The sequence below is a fragment of the Schistocerca nitens genome, chromosome 5 (assembly GCF_023898315.1).
Source record: "Schistocerca nitens isolate TAMUIC-IGC-003100 chromosome 5, iqSchNite1.1, whole genome shotgun sequence".
Taxonomy (NCBI): Eukaryota; Metazoa; Arthropoda; class Insecta; order Orthoptera; family Acrididae; genus Schistocerca; species Schistocerca nitens.
In genome coordinates, this window is record NC_064618.1 from 103,355,989 (window position 1) to 103,376,374 (window position 20,386).

General features: G+C 41.5%; 1 protein-coding gene across 3 annotated transcripts in view; it reads left to right on the forward strand.

Moving 5' to 3' along the window:
• LOC126260132 (RNA-binding protein Raly-like) overlaps nt 1-20,386 on the forward strand; it is a 442,780-nt gene that overhangs the window by 355,353 nt on the left and 67,041 nt on the right. For all 3 annotated transcript variants that reach the window (XM_049957378.1, XM_049957377.1, XM_049957379.1), the window contains exon 4: nt 15,613-15,691. In XM_049957378.1, coding sequence (XP_049813335.1) covers nt 15,613-15,691 — 79 coding nt within the window. The remainder of the gene's footprint in view (nt 1-15,612; nt 15,692-20,386) is intronic.

Genomic DNA, 20,386 nt, shown 5'->3' on the forward strand with positions numbered 1-20,386 from the left:
AGTTAAATTTATACATTGAAGAAGCAATGACGGAAATAAAAGAAAGATTCAAGTGAAGGATTAAGATGCAGGCAGGAAGGATACCAAAGATAAGATTCGCTGATGACATTGCTATCCTGAGTGAAAGTGAAGAAGAATTACAGGATCTGTTGAATGGAATGAACAGTTTCGTAAGTAGAGAATGTGGACTGAGGGAAAACCGAAAAATGACGAAAGCGGTGAGAGGTTGTAAAAATGAGAACAACGATTAACTTGACATCAAATTTGGTGATCGCGAAGTATACGTGGTTAAGGGATTCTGCTACCTAAGCAGCAAAATAACCCGTGATAGCCAAAGCAAGAAGGACATAAAAAGCAATCTAGCTCTGGTAAAAGCGTTTTACTGGGCAAGAGAAATCTGCTAGTATTAAACGTAGGTCTTAGTTTGAGTAATAACTTTGTAAGAATGTAGATTTTGAGCATTGTATGGTGGCGAAACACAGACTTTTGGAAAACCGGGACAGAACAGAAACGAAGCATTTCAGATGTGGCACTATAGAAGAATTTAGAAAATTCATTGGACCGATATCGTAAGGAATGAGGACGTTCTCCGCAGAATCGGCAAGAAAAGGAAAGTATGGAAAACGCTGACAAGAAGAAAGGACAGAATGATGGAAGTCATGTTAAGTCAGTGAATAACTTCGACGGTACTATAGGAAACTGTAGAGGGTAGAAACTGTATGGGAAGACAGAGATTGGAATATATCCAGCAGATAATTGAGGACATAGGTTGCAAGTGATACTCTGAGATGAAAAGATTGGCACAGGATAGGAATTCCTGATGGCTTGTACACCTCAGACTCAATTGAACCCTGTGTACAAAAATCTGATGGCATAAGATCTGGCGATCCTGGTGGCTAGTTAAGTGCGCTACCACAACCAATCTACGTAGATCTTAGAGTAATTGCGGTTGAGTTGTTCCCTCAAACGTCTGGTAATACATGAGGAGCTCTGTTATGTTGGAATCACATTGCAGTACGCGTGACCAACGGATCGCCCTCGAAGTATTCAACAAAAACTTATTCCAGAAAATGTAAGTAATTCTGTGCTGTCATTCGCTCTTCTAAAATTACTGGACCTGTCAATGTGTTACCGGTCATGCCGCACCAAACACTGAAAAACGAAATTGGACATTGGTTTTCACGGAAGCGTGTGGATTTTCCGGCGACCATCGGTAATAATTACATCTGTTGTTGATTCCATTCCCTGTAAACGCAGCTTCATCAGTGAAGAGCATTAATGGACGCTAATGATACTTTTCGTTTAACGCGAGATAAAATTCGTGTGGCACCGCTGCCAATGTGAAGAATATGGACACATTGTGTGGGGAACCAGTAAAAGCTTTCCGCATTTGATGTTCGTCCATACAGTTGTTCGCGGGACACAGATGAGTTCAGCAATCCACCGTGTGCCTTTTCAGCAGTGTATGAAGATATCTATTCCTTCGGACATACCCGAAAGAACAGATAACATCTTCATATAGTTAAAGCTAACCGGCCATTGACCTTCGTCTTCCGCGCTGGATGCACACGCATTGCCCGAACTCTTACGGGACTCAGTAAGATTGCCTGCCGCGAGTAATGAGTGTATTGGGCAGGGGCACTACGAATGCATTGTGTGGCATTAAGTTGGGAATGTGGGTCTCATGGGGAGCGTGCAAGGGTAAATCCCTGCAGTCGCCCTATCCTCTATGCCCTCGGTGGCACAGATTGATAGAGCGTCTGCCATGTAAGCAGGAGATTCCGGGTTCGCGTCCCGGTCGGGGCACACATTTTCAACTATCCCCCTTGATGTATATCAACGTCTGTCGACAGCTTAGGGTCTTGATTTAATTATCATTTCATTTTCAGCAGTGCGTTGCTGTTCCTACACAGGCTGTTGAACTATGCGTTCAGAAGAAAAATGCGACCTTGGAAGAATACCTGTTTCACGTGATGTGCTGAAAAGTCTGATATACACTCTAAGATAAGGAAATGGAATGAGGCAAACGCCTACGATCTTATTCGATATCAGCAGGATCGCTGTCATTGGAGACGCCGTATACGTAAATCACGTCTGCATATTTTTCATTAGTAAAGATACATGTCATTCTAGTGAGCGCATGTACAAACACAGTGTTTCTCTAGACACACTCTCAGTTCCTCGCACTATTGCGCTCAGAATACACCATGGGCAGCTGCACGTTCAACGGGCTGGTTTAATAGCAGAAAAACCTCTCCAGCAAAGAGGTGGAAAGCAGGGAGTTCCATGAATAGATCCGTTGCCAAATGTATTGGCCAATTTATTATCTTTGAAAAAGTGAACTTGAAAATTCTAAGATACCTTCATTGTTTCATTACGTATGTACGTAGTTGGATTTAAGATACAATATTACGACGTTTACTCTAATGGCGCAGTCACACTAATATACTTCGTTGACTCCTTATACCACTAATACTGATTTAGTTCTCTCCCATTCCACTCGCAGACTCGGCGAGGGTGAAACGACTGTCTGCATGACAGTGCACGCGATATGTTTCTCAGCTGCTTATTGGTTGGGTGGTTGACATGGGGGGAGGGGATCAAACAGTGAGGTCGTCGGTCCCATCGCATTAGGGAAGGATGAGAAAGGAAGTCGGCCCTGCCCTTTAGAAGGAACCATTCCGGCATTTACCCAAAGCGATTTAGGGAAATCACGGAAAATCTAAATCTGGATGGCCGGACGCAGGTTTGAACCGTCGTCCTCCCGACTGTGAATCCAGTGTGCTAACCAGTGCGCCACATCCCTCGCTCGACTTACTATCATGACCACGAGATATACGATGGTGCTATCATAATGGTTGCGCAGTCTCCCACGAACGCTAGTTGTGTCAATTTACGCACCACGGTTTGGCGGAAATTATGCCAACTGCATAACGCTGCGGGAGATCATTTGAAACACTCCACTAAAAACGAAAAATGGGTAAAAACAGAACATGTGGCTTGTTATTGGAAAAATGTCATCATGATCGATCTGTTGAGAAAATGCCAGTATTCGGTATTAGTCCCCTTTCAGATCCCCTGGAGGTCCCCTGAAGGGAACTGATAAGGGGGAGAGCCGGCCGGAGTGGCCGAGCGGTTCTAGGCGCTACAGTCTGGAACTGCGTGACCGCTACGGTCGCAGATTCGAATCCTGTCTCGAGCATGGATGTGTGTGATTGACTTTAGGTTAGTTAGGTTTACGTAGCTCTAAGTTCTAGGGGACTGATGACCTCAGATGATAAGTCCGATAGTGCTCAGAGCCATTTTTTTGGTTAACAGTGACTTGAAAATTTAATGATCATGGTGGACTGGAACTCGGTAGTAGAAAAGTGAATATGAGAAAGAGGTACGTGAGAATACTTGGTTGTAGGAACGAGAGAGAATAGGCACTAAATTATGCGACTATATTGGACAAACAGGAAGAAACTTTGGAATCACATTTAAAGGTCAAACGAAAAACTGTGAATGTAACCAACCACGTTTTGGCGTACTCCTGAAAAGCCAAAATTACAAGGCAGAAAAAATCGAAATTACTTTGCAGATTCTACATACAATACCTAAAGGTCAAGCTATGAGCATTTTGGAAGAGCTGGAAATTTACACGTGCACGAAAAAATATCTGGAGAACATCGTGAACAAAAAAACAGATCTGAAACGTAAAAGCGACTTAGAAACATAATTGAAATAATAGAAAAGTAAAAGGATTTAAATGACACATCACATAAAAACAACGGATAACCTTAAGCTTCATATAACTACAAATTTAGAATCACTGAAACTCAATCACCATGCCAGAACTTCGGCACTATTATTTCCTGTACAAACATAAAGCATCGCTGGAACGAAACCTGTTGAATAACTGCCAACAAGTGTTTTATAAGATCACTGAAAGTCTAATAGAAGAAAACTACGTGATTTATAGTAACGATATATGACTAGACAGAAAACTTGCTCCAAGATGCTTTAAGGACGTCATTCCACTTAGACGTAAACAATATAATGTAATATCACATGAAGAAAATACATGGGCGTAAGTGTACTATTCCTCCGAAATGAGCTCATTGTGAATCAATGAAATTATCACGAGTTAAATAACGCAGTTCGCACCTAACCTTGTACCAGCTGAGCGAAAATGTCATAGTTTCACCTTACGTGCTCTACGGGCCCATTCGAGAAGAAACTATGGAAAAACATTTGTGAGCCGTGACCATTCACGACTCGATTAACCGAATCCGCCAGAGCGCGCCATCGTGACACTGCCTCTGGTTTTTTTTTGCTCGGAGGCGTATACACTGAGGTGACACAAATGATGCGATAGCGATAAGCACATACACAGATCGCGGTAGCATCGCATACAGAAAATAAAACAACACCGAGCGAGGTGGCGCAATTACTAGCACACTGGACTCGCGTTCGGGAGGACGACGGTTCAATCCCGCGTCCGGCCATCCTGATTTAGGTTTCCGTGAGTTCCCTAAATGGCTCTAGGCAAATGCCGGGATGGTTCCTTTGAAAGGGCACGGCCAACTTCCTTCCCCATAGTTCCCTAATCCGATGAGACCGATGACCTCGCTCTCTGGTCTCCTCCCCCAAACAATCCAATCCAATCCAAAATACAACAGGGTAGTGCACTGACGGAGCTGCCATTTGTACACAGGTATTAATGTGAAAAAGTTTCCGATGTGCGGCCACCCGAGAGGAATTAACAGACTTCGAACGCGAAATGGTAGTTCGAGTTAGATCCAAGCCACATTCCATTTCATACATCGTTTTGGGATTCAGTATTCCAAGATTCACAGCGTCAAGAGTGTGCCGACAATGCCATATTTCAGGCATCAACTCTCTCCAAGGACAACGCAGCGGTCGACGGTCCTGACCTAACGACTGAGGGCAGAGGCTCTGCGTAGAGTTGTCAGTGCTAACAGACAAGGAACACTGCGTGAAGTGACCGCAGAAATCAATGTGGGACGTACGACGAACTAATCCGTTAGGACAGTACGGTGTCATTTGGCGTTTATGGGCAGACGAGCGATGCGAGTGCCTTTGCTAACAACACGACATCGCCTGCAGCGTCTGTCCTGGGGTCGTGGTCACAACGGTTGGAAACTAGACGACTGGAAAACCGTGGTGCCGATTTCAGTTGCTAAGAGCTGATGGCAGGTTTCAAGTGTGGCTTGGATCCCACGACGTCATGGACCGAGGTTGCCAAGTTGATGGTGGCTCCTTAATGGCGGTGGGCTGTGTTTACATGGAACAGACTTGGTCCTGTGGTCCACTGAAACGACCATTGACAAGAAATAGTTATGATCAGCTGCTTGGAGACACGTTGCAGTCGCGTTGCTGCCTCTGTATCACGGGGTATCGGATTTGATTCGCGTCCGGGTCGTGGGTTTTCCTAGTCCGGGGTCTGGGTGTTTTTGTTGTCCTCATGATTTCATCGTCATTCGGGAAAAGCAGCGAAACTGTGCAGTGAATTTGTACGGTCGCCGAAAACCACGTGGTTGAGTGCCCCACAAACCAAATGCCATCATTATCAGTTGCAGCCGTTAAGGGGCCCCGGAAAGGCTCAAAATCATGAAAAGTTCAATTTTTACTTTTTTGCGTTTTCTGAATCTGCAGACTATTACCTATTAATAGATATATAATTTATTCAATTCCGAAGACTGCAACTATTTTTAAATTTTTTTTTGAAGTGTGTTCTACATGGGCGTGACACACTGTGGCGCTGTTAAACTGCTGTCAAATGGTGTTATTATTAACGTCCGTGTTCATCAGGTACATTTTAGTGATGTGAGATAAAGTATGTGTTGTGGCTAACCTGTGATGGTTCAATATTTATCGCTGGTGTGACTGTCGATTGTTTCATGTTTATTTACTCTGTCGTTATCTCGAAAATATTCGTAATTAATTCTGTTTCTTGAGTCTCTGTTTTGTTGAAGTATAATAATGAGTAAAAGTAAAGTTATTAGAAATCCTCTGAAGGCTTTTAAGAAAAGGAGAAATGTTGGAAAGCCAAAGGTATGTGTTATTACTGTAAACAATAAAGACGATAACCAAGTGAGTGAACCTAACCTCTCAAGTACACCTGCCCATAGCAGTCAAAGTGGGAAAGAAAATACTTCACAGAAGAAGCTTGGTTCAATGAGTGAAAACTATGAATGTTTTATGGGCGAATCGGATGTGAATGAAATATTTGATATGTCGATTCTCAAAGGAATTTTTTCAAACTGTGTAAGATGTATTCATTGTAGTGAAGTTGGTCTGGAACTCTCTATAATAAAGCACGTAGGACTTGCTAGTGAAATACAACTGAAATGTGATAAGTGTTCATACATGACCACCTTTTGGAACAGTGTTGCAGTAACTGCAACTGAAGAAAATGGTAGCAAAATCTACGAACACAACAACGAGCGATGCTTGCTTTAGACAAGGAACGCCTTCGGGCTGCAGACAGGGCTGTAAAGAGTCTAGAAATACAAGCAAGAGTAAACAGGAGGAGGAACAAGAGGAAGCTGGAGGAGGAGTTTGCAGAGGATGAAGATAATCCATCCTATGGACCTGGAATGCACTAAAAAGTTAATCCAATCTTTGTCGCTCGATTCCCAAAACTTTTATTTTCTCATACTAATTACATGTTTTCTAAGGATCTCCAAACATATTTGTTTCAAACTTTCAGTAAATGTTACACAGTACCTTCCGCATAATTTAACACAGCCTTTTTCCAAAAAACTGTATATTTTTGAATAAATAAATAAAAAATTGCAAAAAAATGTTGTGAATTTTCATTACAATTGAAAAACAATCATCTTTAATAACTGAACTAAAATTTTGTAAAATCCCTGTGTTAAGTTGTAGCCCATATTCCAATAAATAATCTGTAAAAAGTTCAACTTCCTACCTCAAATACTTTGCGAGGGAAGATGTAATTTATAAGCGTTATTTTAACATTGCAAGTATAGGGCGTTCCGGAGCCCCTTAATGGACTTCAAGTTCCCAAACAACGATGGAATATTTATGAATGATGATGGGCACGGTCTAGCGGTTAAGGCGCTCAGTTCGGAACCGCGCGACTGCTACGGTCACAGGTTCGAATCCTGCCACGGGCATGGATGTGTGTGATGTCCTTAGGTTAGTTAGGTTTAAGTAGTTCTAAGTTCTAGGGGACTGATGACCACAGAAGTTAAGTCCCATAGTGCTCAGAGCCATTTGAACCATTTATTTTTGATGGGCACGTTATCGGATCACAATTGATCGCGACTGGTTTGGAGAACATAGTGGACAAGTCAAGCGAACGTTTTGGCAGTCCTTACAGCCGGACTTCAAACGTATCGAACATTTATGGGACTTAATCGAGAGGTCAGTTCGTGCACATAATCTTGCAGCGGCAACGCTTTCGCAGCTGTTCACGGCTATGAGGCAGCATAGCTCATTGTTTCTGCAGGGGAATTCCAGCGACTTGCTGAGTCCATGCAACGTCGAGCTGTAGCACTACGCCGGGAAAAAGGAGATCCGACACGATATTAAGTGTAATCTCAAGACTTTTGTCACAGAGTAATGCGCGTGCGCGAGGCAGGAAGGAGGACGTGTTAGACAACGGAATGAGCGTGCGGAGATAACTCAGGAAATAGTAACCATGACGACGAGTCTAGTTCGAGGAACACACGTGTCAGTCGTGCTGGTAGTATCGCAGAACTCAGGAAGTATATTACCGAGCAGTACACAGTGTCAGCGCCGTGGGTCAGGAAAAGCCTGTGGTTTGCTTCCGTATCTGGGCTGATCGGAGACGGCAATATACGGCAGCACGGCGGGTTCTTCATCTTTCGTTTACTGCGTGCCTATAATGGAGTTAGAGAGCGAGATTTTCGGTGTGGGCACGCGCTTGCGCCACGTCTATCGCTGTTATTCACATCACGGCGCGTGTCTTACTAAAACATGTGTCCGTCGTAGCCTTGAACAAATTTTGGATTATCGAACTAACTGATCTTCGTTCGTTTACCGACAGATGGCTGGACTCAGCTGTACTGAATTGATCATGCTCTAGGTTGCTGAGGTTAGCGTGTCGGAAGTATGCTTAAAATGGTAGTGTGCGGCTGAGCTCTCCATCTAATGCTCACAGGAAAGAGCTGTTGATTTTATTATTTTGTAATCATTACCCAGTCACTTTAAAAGCTGTGTTTCTGGCGTTTCCGGTAATTGTGCAGGTTTTATGATAATTATATTTTTATAAGTAATGTAATGTCAGTTACAGCCTTTTTCACGCCACAGCGTTGTATTTTCTGCCGGAGGACAGAAGTGTCAGATGTATCGTCTGGAAGTTCAAAGTCCTTAAAATAAATGACGATAGAGCAATAACTTTTTTCATTAATTAATAAAATGTTATCAAGGAGTATTGACAAAATAGTATTTTAATGACATTTGAAAGAATTTTATTTCTTATCTTAAGGCTTTAATATATTGTAATGTGTTTTAAGTATTTAATTTTTTGTTTAAAATGCTTAAGAATTCAGTTCTTCGTATAACGAATTACACCAGTAACAGTACCAGCTTTTCAAAATGTTGTACTTTCTAGAGATAATATTGGTTGTAACATTAACGGTAGGCTAATTGTCAATGATGTAAACAGGCCATTTTGAACTTTGTGCAAAATTAAGAAAAATTTGTTTTGAAAGATATTGTGTTTTGATAGGCAAATCCATCAGCATGCTCCTCTTCCTAATGAAACCGTTCTCTACTACCGTTTCCAATTATTTTTACATCTGTGGTAATAAACAACCTAACAATAAATAAAAACGGAGGCGGAAGTTAGCAATCTGCTGAAATTAACAAGTACCTCTATTTCTGAGAAAGATATTGATAAGTTGGAGTAGTAGAGGTTATAGATCATTAATAATGTAACAAATGTATAATGTATAATATATAATGTAATATATATATTCGGTCCACCATTTCGTAATTTTGGAAAGTAGAATAATCGCGAAATGGACGAAGAATAATTCAAAACACATACGAGAAAGTGAAGAAATGTGTAAGATGTGTTTCCTACAAGAAGAAAGTTTAAGAACGCTGTATCAAAATACGACTCACGCAGTATCTAACGAAACATGCACTGGTCAAGTTGTAAATAAAGGTTGAGAGAGTATAATACAGCCAATGTATAAAATTCGAAATGAAATTTTAGGACAAAGAGAAAGTTACGAAAGAAAAAAGGGTTTGAGCGTATGGAAGAAAGAGGTAAAAGTAGCAGTTGAAGAGAAATGGAAAGCATACAAGCTATACTTACAAACTAAAACAGATATATCCTATAATGTATATAAATTGAAAAGGATAACTGCCAAGAGACTAACCAGAAAGGCTCATGAGGAAGCATGTTTTAAGTTTATAATTTAGGCAGAACATGATGTACTTTGGAGGCAGCTAATTGGGAATAAACTGATTTATGTATGTGATTAATCAGATATACTGCAAGAGTAAACGTAATAAGTTAAAAGAACGGATAAAACATTAGAAACAGTTGTGGTGCAATGAAGTAAATGAAACAGAAACAGACAGCTGTCATTGAAATAAACTTCCAGCAGTAGATCCTACATCATTACAAGAATCAGACACAGTATTAAGATCTCCAAACATTAGGAAGGCGCCTAGAGTTAATATACAACTTATCAAGTTGTATAGTATTCAAATTAAGAATTTTACATTAGTCAATAAATTTTGGGGAAATAGCCAAATACCTCTCTCTTGGTCAACAGCTCCAGTTCTAAATCCGTATACTTCAGAGGAATTAGTCTCATGAATGCAGGATATAAAATCGATGCTAAAACGATAAATAACTGATGAAAAACTTCTGCAGATTGTCTACTAGCAGAAGAGCAAAGCGTATTTAGAAAAGAGAGATCTTGCACGGATAATGTCTTCACCAGGCGACAGATAGTAGAATACAGTAGAGAAAAGAATTGAGAAACGCATTTCACTTTGATATATTTTATAAGACGTTTGACAGGCTACATCGAATAAAATTATGTGAAACCGAGAAAACGAGGACTGTCACCACAGCTAATTTTAGTAGTAAAGAGTCGGTATATAAATAGAATTTCATCAGAGCACAAGGATTAAGAGATGTGTATAGATTAGCAAATACAGGTCTTAGGCTTGTGGCTTTTGGAGGAAAGGATTCAGGTAAAGACTAGTTTCGGGCCGAGACCCATTATCAAATCAACATAACAAAGTCGAAAATGACATTTTCGACTTTGTTGTGTCCATTTGAAATTGGGTCCCGGACGAAAACTAGGCATCGAATGAAAAATAAAATATTTGAAACTAGGAACCGGTTTTTCATTTCCTTGATTAACAGAAGTTGCTGTCCCAAGTTACTCCAGCTTGCTGGAAGTCACTAAATATCATGGATGTGACATATACTGAATTGTTATAATGGAAAAGACATTGAGCAAACAGTTACCAAATTTCATATTGTATGTAATGCAGCCCATAGATTTTTTTAAAATAAAGTTAGGAAAGAGGTGAAAGTGGCTTTACCCACACTTCTTTATGACAGCAAAGCCGTGGCTGCTTGTTCAAAAGCAACTGAGTAAACTGCATTCAGGTGAAAGATTTCTGAGGAGTGATAATGGATGCACGAGGATGAGTAATATACGGACCACTTAGAAAGAACGGAAAATACCTGACTTCCCAAGGCACTGCTGGATTCGATGCCGAGTGGAAGAAGACATCGAGGACGACCAACGACACACTATAGAGAACTGTGGAGTTGCAACAGGCAAGAATGACCCCTCCATGAAGTATAGATGATGAAAAAGAAAGGTAAACATACACAAGGCAGTGTAAGATTTGCCATTAATACTTGGGATTTTATGTGAACATGGCCACAGCCAGTCAGACGAAAATGCATTCACAGAGAATAGAAACAACGATAACTGAACGGATTCAAAAGTTGATACATGCGCGAAATCGGCCTGCAGTAAAAAAAAGGATATATATGCTATGATTAGTTTCCTGCGAAAGGAGATAGAGAGTCTACATTTTCTAAGTACAGTTGACGGTGACGACGTATGAGACGTTCATTATTCATGTTCAAATGTGTGGCTCGCAATACAGGGTGAATGGAGGACTAAACATTAGTAACAGATTGTAGTCTACCATTTCTATCAACGATACAATGATATACGTGTGTAATGAAACTACGGTCAGTGGAAACGAGAAGGAACATAAAGCGTCTGCTCTTCTGGATGGTGTCAAAAGTCGGGATTAATCTAAAAAGGACGCGAACTAACAGCTCAGAATGTTTTATATCAAATGAAGGAAGCCGGCGTTAAATAGTGGCTTAGTTGTTAAAGTGAAACACATGATAAATCTACTGAGCCAAGCTGTCCCACAGCTTGGCTCAATGGCTCACAGCTGACTCGATAGAATGCACATTTGTTGTTTGCAGGAATAAAATCAGCTCTGAAATTTCTGAACGGGTGTACAATACGATTTCAAATTATTTGAATTTGATTTCTAAAGCAACATATCTATGATACACAAACAAATTTTGGATCGTTGATGAAAAGACAGAAAAAAGAACACTCTTATAGCTTTCTGGCGGTACCCATCGAATACGTTGAGAAGTAGAATGCGATATCACACTGACGTCAACTCAGGAAGACTATCCTGTAAAACTGGAGATGCCACTGAAGTTTCATTAATCACAAATCGGAGGCCTACGTGTTCTTTTGTTTGGTAAAGAGTATTATTTATTGTTACTTGGTTTCTCTGATGCCCTGTTAAGCCTTTTCAAGTTGATATTGTGTGTCTGATTCGGTAAAATTAATCATTTAAATGCACTAACGTTCGAAACTTATATTTTTCTTGCGTCGTTCACGGTAACGGAAAATTTAGATGCTGATACTAAGGGATGCATTGCCCACCTTACTATATGCGGATCATACAATATTTTTATTTGTTACGGGAAATAAAAGCTATATACTCTGTCATTATTTTGCGCATGCAGAATTTTCCGGCGTAGAAAAGTTCTCTGACGAAAACTTCTCGGGCTTACAGCTGGATGGTAGCTTTAAGATACCGCGACATTTCGATGAGTCTTTCCCCATCATCTTCGCAAAAAATGATAAGTGTGACAATAGTCGAAACGTCGCGGTATCATAATGCTGTCACCCTGTCTTAAACCCTATTAATTTTCATGAGCGCTATTATTTTGCCTCCAATTAACTGTTTTTGTTTTATTAATTTTTTATCTGTAGCTTTCTCTTCAAAGCTGTGTCTTGGTAAGTGGTAAGGTTTACCTCCACTTGAGTCGGGTAATTATAACACCAGGGATACCAAGCTACGATACCTGAAAATAAGCCTTAGAGTTCACAGAGAACATGGTTCTCTACAAAATAACAAAGTAAAGCTCTTTTCCGCCATAGTTCAATACTTAGCAGCTGAGGTTTCCAATCTTAGGGCACTAAAGAAGCAGCATTATCTAATAATGTCACGTGTCGCATTCGGTGATGCATGGCGCCAAGTTGTGGAATTTAGTTCATATTTGGGGAAAACAAACTTGGCCGTCATTCTTCTACACTGAAGAGCCAAAGAAACTGGTACACCGGCCTAAAATCGTGTAGGGCCCCCGCGAGCACGCACAAGTGCCGCAACACGACGTGGCATGGATTCGACTAATGTCTGAAGTAGTGCTGAAGGGGATTGACATCCTGAATTCGAAAAGTACGAGGAGGTGGAGAACTGTTCTGAACAGCAAGTTGCAAGGCATCCCATATATGCCCAATAATGTTCATGTCTGGGGAGTTTAGTGGGCAGCGGAAGTATTCAGACTCAGAATAGTGTTCCTAGAGCCAATCTGTAGCAATTCTGGACGTGTGGGATGTCGCATTGTCTTGAATTGCTCACCGCGCGACTGCTACGGTCGCAGGTTCGAATCCTGCCTCGGGCATGGATGTGTGTGATGTCCTTAGGTTAGTTAGGTTTAAGTAGTTCTAAGTTCTAGTGGACTTATGACCACAGATGTTGAGTCCCATAGTGCTCAGAGCCATTTGAACCATTTTTTTGGAATTGCTCAAGTCCGTCGGAATGCGTAATGGACATGAGTGGAGCGCAGGTGATCAGACACGATGCTTACGTACGTGTCACCTGCCAGAGTCCTATCTACACTTACCAGGGCTCCAGTATCACTCCAACTGCACACGCCCCACACCATTACAGAGCCTCCACGAGCTTGAACAGTTACCTGCTGACATAAAGGTTCCATGGGTTCATGAGGTTGTCTCCATACCCGTACATATCCATCTGCTCGATACAATTTGAAACGAGACTCGTCCGACCAGGCAACATGTTTATAGTCATCAACTGCGTTGACGGGCCCAGGTGAGGCATAAAGCTTCGTGTCGTGCAGTCATCAAGGGTACACGAGTGGGCCTTGGCCTCCGGAAGCCCATATCGATAATGTTTCGCTGAATGGTCCGCACGCTGGCACTTGTTGATGGCGCGGCACTGAAATCTGCAGCAATTTGCGGAAGGGTTACACTTCTGTCACGTTAAATGATTCTGTTCAGTCGTCGTCGGTCTCATTCTTTCAGGATCTTTTTCGGGCTGCAGCGATGTCAGAGATTTGGCGTTTTACCAGAGTCCTTATATTCACGGTACACTCGTGAAGTGGTCGTAGGGGAAAATCCGCACTTCGTCGCTACCTCGAAGATGCTGTGTCCCATCGCTCATGCGCCAACTGTAACTGCACGTTCAAACTCACTGAAGTCTTGATATCCTACCACTGTAGCAGCAGTAATCGATCTAAGAACTGTGTCAGACACTTCCTGTCTTACACGAGATGCGCTGTATTCTGCCGGTTTATATTTATCTGTATTTGAATACGTTTGCCTACACCAGTTTCTTTGGCGCTTCAGTATAGATGGTCAGGTACCGCTGCTGACAGTTTCTTACACTGCCGGGGTTAAAAGTGGAACTCACCACAAAACAAGTTTTCTCTAGGAAGGCTACTAGCTACTGTTCAACACAAAACTCGTTGAAAAAGAAACAAGATATGCTACACTTACAAAATTAGATTCATTATAATAGTAAGTTCAATCTATCTCGATACACAAACAAAAACTCGTTGTAGGCGACATATTTGACAGTGAAAAAATTCGCTTTATGTAGATTACCAACGTTGTTCTGTCTCCATTTGCAGCTAAGGTTCAGCCATTGTGAATTTTCTGTGCAGCACTCCCTTTAATGAAACAGAACGTCTATTAAAACCATTACAGATGGCAATGGCATGTACGTTCTTCATAAATTACCTTACATTTATTTAATTTTATACCTGTCCAATGTAAAATGTAATGCTCCTTGGCCACATCATTGTACTGCGCAACAGTACGAATTCTTTCCTGATCTAACTGCAGTTGAATATCAAGACCAGCACATGATAAGCTATATGCAAATAATTCCTGTTATACTGATTTTTACTGATATACACGTATATTGATTGTGGTTGAGTGACATCCACGTTATATTGGAGAAAATCATTATTTCTTATGTCTGTGTTCGAGTGTACGATCTGTTTCCCGTTCACGTTACATATGTCTAGAACTCTGCAAATTACCAATATGGAATTCCTAACTAATAATTCGCATAAATGATCAAAGGGTATCTCTGTGGCGCTCAGCTCGCAAATGTTTATCGAAAACGAATATTTTCGAATCAGGTGTTTCCAACTAGAGTCTGAGCGATGAGCAAAAGCTAGTACTTGCACCCTCATGTTTTGCACGTACAGCAAATAACGGTATATTTGTATCGATATGATGTTTGTGTAGTCTTTTATGACTTTATCCGGAGATCAGCAGAGGGAGAGTATCTATCACAGTGTATTAATACCAACGTACATGCAGAATGACATTTTTTGTTGCAAGAACGTTCATTGTAGTAAGTAACATAGGTTTGGATATTACATTCGTTTTTGTAGGACTATCTAAAAGTTTCCCCTCCAGGACGTTTAAAGTTCGTTCTCGTTTCCACTGACGGTAGTTTTGCTACACACCTATATCGTATCGTTGATACAAACGGTAGACTAGGTTTAGTCCTCCAGTCATCCTGTGTTGCGAGCCACACATTTGAAATTGAATAATTAGCGTCTCCTACTACGTCACCCTCAACTGTACAGCCTCTCTATCTCTTTCTCCGTCTCCTACTCCCTCCATCCTTCTCCCCCCCCCAAATCACTCTCTCTCTCTCTCTCTCTCTCTCTCTCCTTCTCCCCCCCCCCTCTCTCTCTCTCTCTCTCACACACTCACACAAATACACACACACACACACACACACACACACACACACACATACACACTCTCTCACACACACTCTAGCTATGTCTTCTGTTTTCAATTCCTGTTTTTTTTTTTTTTGTTAATATCTCATGATTAGTAGCAACACACAGCAATTACAATTTTTGTGAGTGTACTTTGAAAGCTTCAGATTTAATATAAGTGGAGATATCACAATTTTTTTTGTTGCTGCGAAAAAATCACTTTTGTTGTGCTTTTTTCTTCTAACGGAGAGTGTATTTTTCAGATGTTAATTTGGTCGCTGAGCCAAAGCCACACCAGACCGGTAGAAAGAGGCAAAATGTTACCAAAACTGGCAACGACTGGTGAGTTTAGGCTAATTTTCACAAGGATATTTTTGTTTTTAAACTTGCATTTTAATTTTTATTGTGAGGAACCTGTTAATTAAATTCAAATACCAAAAGTTTTTGTTTTGAATTTTGCGTACGTAGAAAACGGAATTTATTTTGGTTCCCAGGAGCTGAAAGCGTTGTTTATAATATGTAGCGAAATACACTACTGGCCATTAAAATTGCTACACCAAGAAGAAATGCATATGATAAACAGGTATTCCTTCGACAAATATATTATACTAGAACTGACATGTGATTACATTTTCACGCAATTTGGGTGCATAAATCCTGGGAAATCAGTACCCAGAACAACCACCTCTGGCCGTAATAACGGCCTTGATGCGCCTGGGCATTGAGTCAAACAGAGCTGGGATGGCGTGTACAGGTACAGCTGCCCATGCAGCTTCAACACGATACCACAGTTCATCAGGAGTAGTGACTGGCGTATTGTGACGAGCCAGTTGCTCGGCCACCATTGACCAGACGTTTTCAATTGGTGAGAGATATGGAGAATGTGGTGGCCAGGGCAGCAGTCGAACATTTTCTGTATCCGGAAAGGCCCGTACAGGACCTGCAACATGCGGTCGTGCATTATCCTCCTGATACGTAGGATTTCGCAGGGATCGAGTGAAGGGTAGAGCCACGGGTCGTAACACATTTGAAATGTAACGTCCACTGTTCAAAATGCCGTGACCGAGACGTGTAACCAATGGCACCCCATACAATCACGCCGGGTGATACGCCAGAATGGCGATGACGAATACACGCTTCCAATGTGCGTTCGCCGCGATGTCGCCAAACACAGATGCGACCATCATGATGCTGTAAACAGAACCTGCATTCATCCAAAAAATGACCTTTTGCCATTCGTGCACCCAGGTTCGTCGTTGAGTACACCATCGCAGGCGCTCCTGTGTGATGCAGCGTCAAGGGTAACCGCAGCCATTGTCTCCGAGCTGATAATCCATGCTGCTGCAAACGTCGTCGAACTGTTAGTGCAGATGGTTGTTGTCTTGCAAACGTCCCCATCTGTTGACTTAGGGATATAGACGTGTCTGCACGATCCGTTACTCCGTTACAGTCATGCGGATAAGATGGCTTTCATCTCGACTGCTAGTGATACGAGGCCGTTGGGATCCAGCACGGCGTTCCGTATTACCCTCCTGAACCCACCAATTCCATATTCTGCTAACAGTCATTGGATCTCGACCAACTCGAGCGGCAGTGTCTCGATACGAGAAACCGCAATCGCGATAGGCTACAATACAACCTTTATCAAAGTCGGAAACGTGATTCTACGCGTTTTTCCTCCTTACACGAGGCATCACAACAACGTTTCACCAGGCAACGCTGGTCAATTGCTGTTTGTGTATGAGAATTCGGTTGGAAACTTTCCTCATGTCAGCACGTTGTAGGTGTCGCCACCTGTGCCAACCTTGTGTGAATGCTGTGAAAAGCTAATCATTTGTATATCACAGCACCTTCTTCCTGTCGGTTAAATTTCGCGTCTGTAGCACGTCATCTTTGTGGTGTAGCAGTTTTAATGGCCAGTACTGTATGTTTGATTTTGACTGTAGCAGATGTTACAGTAGAAATTACCTAAACGACTTTTCCTTTTCAGTTGTCATCCTAATACTGTGGAATTTAATTTTGATAGATTCTTAAATAAACATTAACATACACCTTCTTTTATCTGGACTGCAATTTGAAGAAAAGCTTATTTTCACTTTTTTATTTCTGGTAAGATACTTTTTATTCATCTCATTATAAGCTCCGGGTTGGTTTTACGGTATCGTTTTTGTGTGTAATACAGTATCTGTAATATACACGGAATTGGGTGGCTGCATTAATATATAATGAGGAATGAGGTAATTCAGAAATAATGAAGATGAAGTCCTCTGAGGACCTGGCTCATGATATCCCTCAGTTATGTACTGGAATTTAATTTACCAAACCAGTTCGCGCTTGTCGACCTTACAGTTCCGCACTATAGTGTATTCAGCGCTGAGGTATACCAACAAATTGCATTTAACATGACTTGGCCAAGAGACATTTTTTAAGAATTACGTTTAAATAATACGACAGATGATTTATAGCAGTGCAGTTATACCAAAATAATATGCAGTTTCCAACGACAGAGATTGAGACACTACTACGGATCACAATCTTAGAACTTTTCCAATTGTTATTTTCTAGAAGGTAATACGACAGTGTACCAACACTGTACGACATCCAGCGAAGGCCAATGGATCCGATGCCAGATGGTGTTACATTTACAGACACACACACACACACACACACACACACACACACACACACACAAACACACACACACAACCAAACAAACAATTAAATTTAGAATTTTCAAACTCCGCTTAGTGTTTGCCAGTTTTTCCGAACGTCAGCAATTTCTAATACCTAGATGTGCCATCGTCACTTAAATATATTTGCTACAATCTCTACGCTTTACCATCTACTACTTCTCATAGTTTCCGTCAACTTTATCACGTGACAATGCCGTATGTGCATCTCTAGAACTTTGGCAAGAAACTGTCGGTCGACAGAGAATACACGGACAAAATTTTTTCGTATTGTGGTGACATATCTATATACATGTACACCTACATGACTACTCTGCAGTTGATAATTGTGTGTTTCGCAGACGATTATTTCTGGAGCGTCCGATTCTCGAATAGAACGTGGTAAAAATAAGACCCTAAACCTTTCTACGTTACCTCTGATTTCTCTTGCATTTGGTGAGGGGCTAATTTTTGTCCATAGGTGCTTTGACACAAGAAAATCAGCTGCGGGCAGTATATGCGGTGGCCAAAGAGTTTCCTCGTTTCCACGCGGGTAGGAATTTGGCTCCGCCCGCAGCCACGTGACTCCGGTCCCCAGCCCGTGGCTCTGGAGGTGGACAAGCTGACTTACGAGCTCTCTCCGGCAGAGCAGAACCCATAACGGCGAGAAACAAAGCGTGAAACTGTATTTCATGTGGCGCCGCGTTGCCCTCGTATTGAGGGGGAGGGCGGTTTCTGATAAAATAACGCCCCCACAAAGTAGCGAAACCGGAAAAGAATTGTATCCATTCCTTCCCACAGGAGTTATGTTAGGTATATTAGTCCTTTGTTTACCCACAGGGAAGAACGTTTTCCTTGTGATTCGAGTCGCTAGAATTATATAGTGCATCAGATGTGTATTTAACTTATTCCTTTAGAGCACGGTAGTTAGCAATGAGATATTTCAAACATGTTTTTCAAAAAAAGTGCTCTGCTTTGTTTGATAAACAGGAGAATGGCCAACGTGTGAAAGGATAATTAATGCGGAATTAGTAGATCACGTCGAATTCATATACTTACTTATTCTGTCAGTCGGCCATCTACGGACTAAGATACCCTTACAACTATTATGACACCCTTTTTGTGTGGTTTTCTCTTTTGTCACATGTTATTCATAAATGCAATGTGTCTAGTATGGCCTTCATCTAACTGTTTGAACCCTTAGTTCATTTGTTTTTTCTGAAAATCCCAAACGTCACTACAGCTGGTTTGAAAATTCCTCGGGCTTCTACATTTTCTGTCTGTGTGCTTGAGCCCCCTATATCCTTTTTACCATTGTAGTCTTCTTTTCGGTTCGAGTGAAGAATGCCTAAGATGCATTTTGTCCCTTTGGAGTCACTCATTCTTCTTATAAAACCACAGATGTGTAATTTTTTCCCATTTCAAAGCACATTCCTTGTTTCCAGTTCTATATACATCCCCCTTTTACAGTTTTAATGCGATGTACTGTGTAAAATCTTTCCGTCTCTTCCATCTAACTCTGCTATTAAACACCTACCACAAATCCTATGGATGTAAACATACTGGTGTTATTGCAGAGTTGTAATGACGTATTTTGGTGCTCATGAAAAAGCACTGTTAGCTGTAAATGCGTCACGTGATTTACAAAGCTATTTGCATTTTGTAGTTCTTGGTTTCAAGATTTCTCTAAGAAGCTTTTGGCAGTAATCAGTTCGTCTCGATGTTGTTTTTGATATATGATAATTTTTAAAAAGATATCTGCAAGCCAGTGTATTTTGATACTTCATACGGTATATGGAACCATGGACCTTGCCGTTGGTTGGGAGGCTTGCGTGCCTCAGCGATACAGATGGCCGTACCGTAGGTGCAACCACAACGGAGGGGTATCTGTTGAGAGGCCAGACAAACATGTGGTTCCTGAAGAGGGGCAGCAGCCTTTTCAGTAGTTGCAGGGGCAACAGTCTGGATGATTGACTGATCTGGCCTTGTAACATTAACCAAAACGGCCTTGCTGTGCTGGTCCTGCGAACGGCTGAAAGCAAGGGGAAACTACAGCCGTATTTTTTCCCGAGGACATGCAGCTTTACTGTATGATTAAATGATGATGGCGTCCCCTTGGGTAAAATATTCCGGAGGTAAAATAGTCCCCCATTTGGATCTCCGGGCGGGGACTACTCAGGAGGACGTCGTTATCAGGAGAAAGAAAACTGGCATTCTACGGATCGGAGCGTGGAATGTCAGATCCCTTATTTTGGCAGGTAGGTTAGGAAATTTAAAAAGGGAAATGGATAGGTTAAAGTTAGATATAGTGGGAATTAGTGAAGTTAGGTGGCAGAGGAACAAGACTTTTGGTCAGGTGAATACAGGG